Raw genomic sequence first — 4,210 nt, forward strand, 5'->3', positions numbered from 1 at the left:
TTGGTGAAAATGGCCCAAATGGTGATTCTTTCCGAGAAGCACCATTTGGGCCAGTTTCACCAACGCTTAGCGCTTTTTTTACCGTTTTTTTTAAAAAGGTAAGTTTATATATAATTTTAAAATTCCATAGAGAAAAATTTCATTTACGAGAGTCACCTCCTTATATTCATAACGACAGACCACGATTGCACTTGCTCTTATCCCCAGCTATTTGGATTCATTTTCAAGGCCGAAAATAAGGGCATCGAATGCACTGGCACATCTGGTGTCAAAGTGTGCCCTTACGGTACACTGACCCAGTTTGCGCCTTTAGCGTGTGCGTTCGCCTCGAGGTCCGCTCAGCGGAGCGTCGACCTCGAAAGAGGCTTCCGTTTCATTCCCCTTTAGACCCCAGCTCTCCTAGAGTCTAAGGACGAAGTGAAATTCCTCCCGTCGAGTCGGTCCTCCCCCTAGCTCCCTTGCGGTCCGGAGCTTAGACCGACGACACGGCGATTCGGTTCGCGTTACGTTTACTTCCTCAGGTTCCACGCGTGCGGAGCCTTGGACGTAACAGAACTTGAAAAATTGGGGGCTCATCCGGAATAGAAAAGTGCAATTTTGGAAAACGAAATGAATACGAGGAATTCGGGCGATAAATCAGAAGTAGAGAACCTCTACAAGACCGCGATAGGAAATTTGAGTAAAATAAAATCAAGTACACAAAACACACTACCAACCTCTATTCCTATCAAACCCTCCTTCGGATCCAGATCCGAAACGACAGATTTTCTATTCACCGAATCGGGAATTTTGAATAATTCCGAAACTCTTGTACCTGGCGATTTCGCCGACTCAGAGAACGTAACAATATGCTTGTTTTTTTTCTTCATTTTAGAAAAAAATCGCAAAAAAGACAAAACGTAGTATTTTCATTTTTGTACTTTTTCATTACTTAATCACGTTGTATTTATTCACTTGCTTAATGTAGATATTGTTCAAAATATTGGCCTCTTATAGCAATGCAAGCATTGCATCTAGTACGGACAGCTGTCCGTACTAGATGCTGTTGCAGCCAAACACTTATCTGGCGATATTTGATGCACTGCAGCCTCGATTCGATGTCTCGATTGTACTCTTGAGTTGACTGGCGACGAATAAACTTCCTGCATCAGAACCTCCCACACGAAGAATTCCAGTGGTGTCAAATCAGGTGATCAGGGTGATCAAGGTACTATAATACTCCTCCACGTCCGATCCATCGTTGTGGATAATGTCTGTCTAGCCAAGCTCGAGTAGTTCTGCCATAATGAGCTGGACATCCATCGAGTTGAAACCACATTTTAATCCGTTGCTGCAGGTGAATATCTTCTAAATAATTAAAGAAATCACGCGATCGGGGTGGCCAAGGTAGTACTCCTCCACGTGATTTCTTTGATTATTTAGAAGACGTCTACAGCAACGAATTAAAATGTGGTTTCAACTCGATGGATGTCCAGTTCATTATGACCTCTGTTACACGCACTGATAAAACCGTTTTAGTAAAAACCGTTTTTATGAAATTGACCAATCATAGCTATTCCTCGGAAGAATGGAATGACTATAATTGGCCAGTTTCATAAAAACGGTTTTTACTAAAACGGTTTTATCAATGTGTGTAACAGAAGTCCATGGCAGAACTGCTCGAGCTTGGCTAGACAGACATTATCCACGACGATGAATTGGACGTGAAGGAGTAATATTTTGACCACCCCAATCACCTGATTTGACTCCACTGGACTTCTTTGTGTAGGGAATCATGAAGCAGGAAGTTTATTCATCGCCAGTCAACTCAAGAGAACAATTGAGAAATCGAATCGAGGCTGCAATGCACCAAATACCGCTAGAATCAGTGTTTGGCTGCAACACGAGCTGTCCGTACTAGATGCAATGCTTGCATTACTGCAAGAGGCCAACATTTTGAATAATATCTACATTAAGCAAGAATGAATACAACGTGAATAAGTAATGAGAAAGTAAAAAATGAAAACTACATTTTGTCTTTTTTGCGATTTTTTCCAAAATGAAGCAAAAACGAGGATATCTCTACAGGACTTTTTTTCTTAGTTTATCGATCCTCTACATACACGGTCCCGAAGTTTAGACATTTAAATTCGTAACACATATTGTATATACAATATATGACAACTATTTTTACCAACATGAGAAAATACGGTATTAAAACATTCTGAAAAAATTTTCAGAAATTTATAAGAAGAAAATAAACTATTTTGTCTCTTGCTATTTTTCTGTAAAATTAATAATGTTTGAGTAAAAAATTATTAAAAACCAATATTTAGCGATTTTTAGTAATTAATATCTTGTTAACTATTGCGAAAATTGCAAAATAGTAGAGGACTTTTCAACTTAGTTTAGTCCATTCTATTTACACAAAAACGCTTGGCAAAAAATTACGAGACAGCCTGTATGTTATTTAGAATTCTTCGCCCCTTGTCTCGTTCGCTCTCGGCGCGCCGAAGGCGAGCACATGTACATAGGCTCCATGCTTGTGTGTATGTTACAGCGCCTCGCCACGATAAAAGGCTGAACTATTAGACGTGAAAAGTAACGTTTTGACGACGAAATTTTATGTTACGTGCCACTTCGTTATTATGTGCTTAATTGTAAAAATGTGACTTTTTAAAGTTGTAATTATGGAGAAAACTAAACAATATTAAGAATCTTTATTTTAGACCGCATATATGTGAAAAATACAATCAATACTAGAAATTTAAAATGCCTATTACGGTCGAAGCTGGACCTTCATCGCTTTAAATAATTCAATCTTGAATTACTATAATTTATACTATATATGTACTTGCATATATACCATATTGTAGTCTTTTCTAACTGCGCGCCGAATTATTTTTCCGGACTATAAACACAATTAAAACTACTCTAGTAATTGCGAATTAAATTTACAAGAAATTTTAATAATTTGATGCTACAATCAAGCATCATATTATAAAGATGTTAATAGGTTGAAAAACTGTTAATAAATTTATTGCGAAAAATATTACCTCGGCCGGGACTTGAACCCGGATCTCTTGTATTCCGTAAACCACTGAGGCTTAGGACGCTCGTACGGAATACAGAGAGATCCGGTAATATTTTTCGCAATAAATTTATTAACAGTTTTTCAACCTATTAACATCTTTATAATATGATGCTTGATTGTAGCATCAAATTATTAAAATTTCTTGTAAATTTAATTCGCAATTACTAGAGTAGTTTTAATTGTGTTTATAGTCCGGAAAAATAATTCGGCGCGCAGTTAGAAAAGACTAAAATATCGTATATATGCAAGTACATATATAGTATAAATTAGTAATTCAAGATTAAATTATTTAAAGCGATAAAGATCCAGCTTCGACCGTAATAGGCATTTAAATTTCTAGTATTGGAGAAAACTAAAGTTACCTTGGAATTTTATACGTAAAAGCATATTTTTAACTCGTTTCAACCGCTGTCAAACCATATATTTCTATTCGAATATAGGCTCACTTTACGTGTCTTTTATGACCATTTACTGACTGTCAAGGGAGGAAATTTAAGGACAGTTTTGTCAGTTTGTACAAGTATTTTAAAACAATCTCGTCATTTAGATTTATCCAAATTGTCTTTATTTACAAATGGCACGTAACATAAATTAACGTGTCATTCCTTGCTTCTGATTCACGATTCCAACACGGCGACTACTCAGGAGCCTTAAGGAAGCGAAGTTCAGCATGCGAAACGTTTTAGAGACTGCCAGCTGAAATAATATATCAAAACTGCACATAATTTTTGAAGTTCACCTAGGATCACCACCGATCGGTGGAAGTGTCCTTCTTGGCCTCCTTCGCGGTATAGATTGCTCTCGTTTATGTTCATATTCCTGCTTGAACTTCTCCGCATGCTTTACTCGGGCCATCATCGCCTTTGTCATAGTTGGTCTGGCAAATTCGACTCTCCTCGGCTCGGCTGAAATATATTGTCGCCTTTTGCTAGGGTCTATTAAAACTGGTTGTGGTTGTCGCCCTGTTTCCTTCTGTTCATATTCTTTTACTACAGTGGCACTTCTCGCCTGTCGTAGTGCCTGCGTCTTTGTCAGGCCAGGTTGAATTCGTGGTTTTCGGCTCGCCATCATTGATTGTTATTGATATTAGGTAATTCTTGACATTAAAAATTAATATATATATATATATATATATAT

General features: G+C 37.5%; 1 protein-coding gene across 1 annotated transcript in view; it reads right to left on the reverse strand.

The window, feature by feature from the left end:
• Positions 1–3,808: 3,808 nt before the first annotated feature.
• Positions 3,809–4,210, reverse strand: part of LOC108770273 (uncharacterized) — a 1,170-nt gene continuing 768 nt past the window's right edge. The window contains exon 2 of the mRNA XM_018521768.1: positions 3,809–4,169. Coding sequence (XP_018377270.1) covers positions 3,809–4,144 — 336 coding nt within the window. The 5' untranslated portion in view covers positions 4,145–4,169. The remainder of the gene's footprint in view (positions 4,170–4,210) is intronic.

Source organism: Trachymyrmex cornetzi, unplaced genomic scaffold (assembly GCF_001594075.2).
Source record: "Trachymyrmex cornetzi isolate Tcor2-1 unplaced genomic scaffold, Tcor1.1 scaffold991, whole genome shotgun sequence".
Taxonomy (NCBI): domain Eukaryota; kingdom Metazoa; phylum Arthropoda; class Insecta; order Hymenoptera; family Formicidae; genus Trachymyrmex; species Trachymyrmex cornetzi.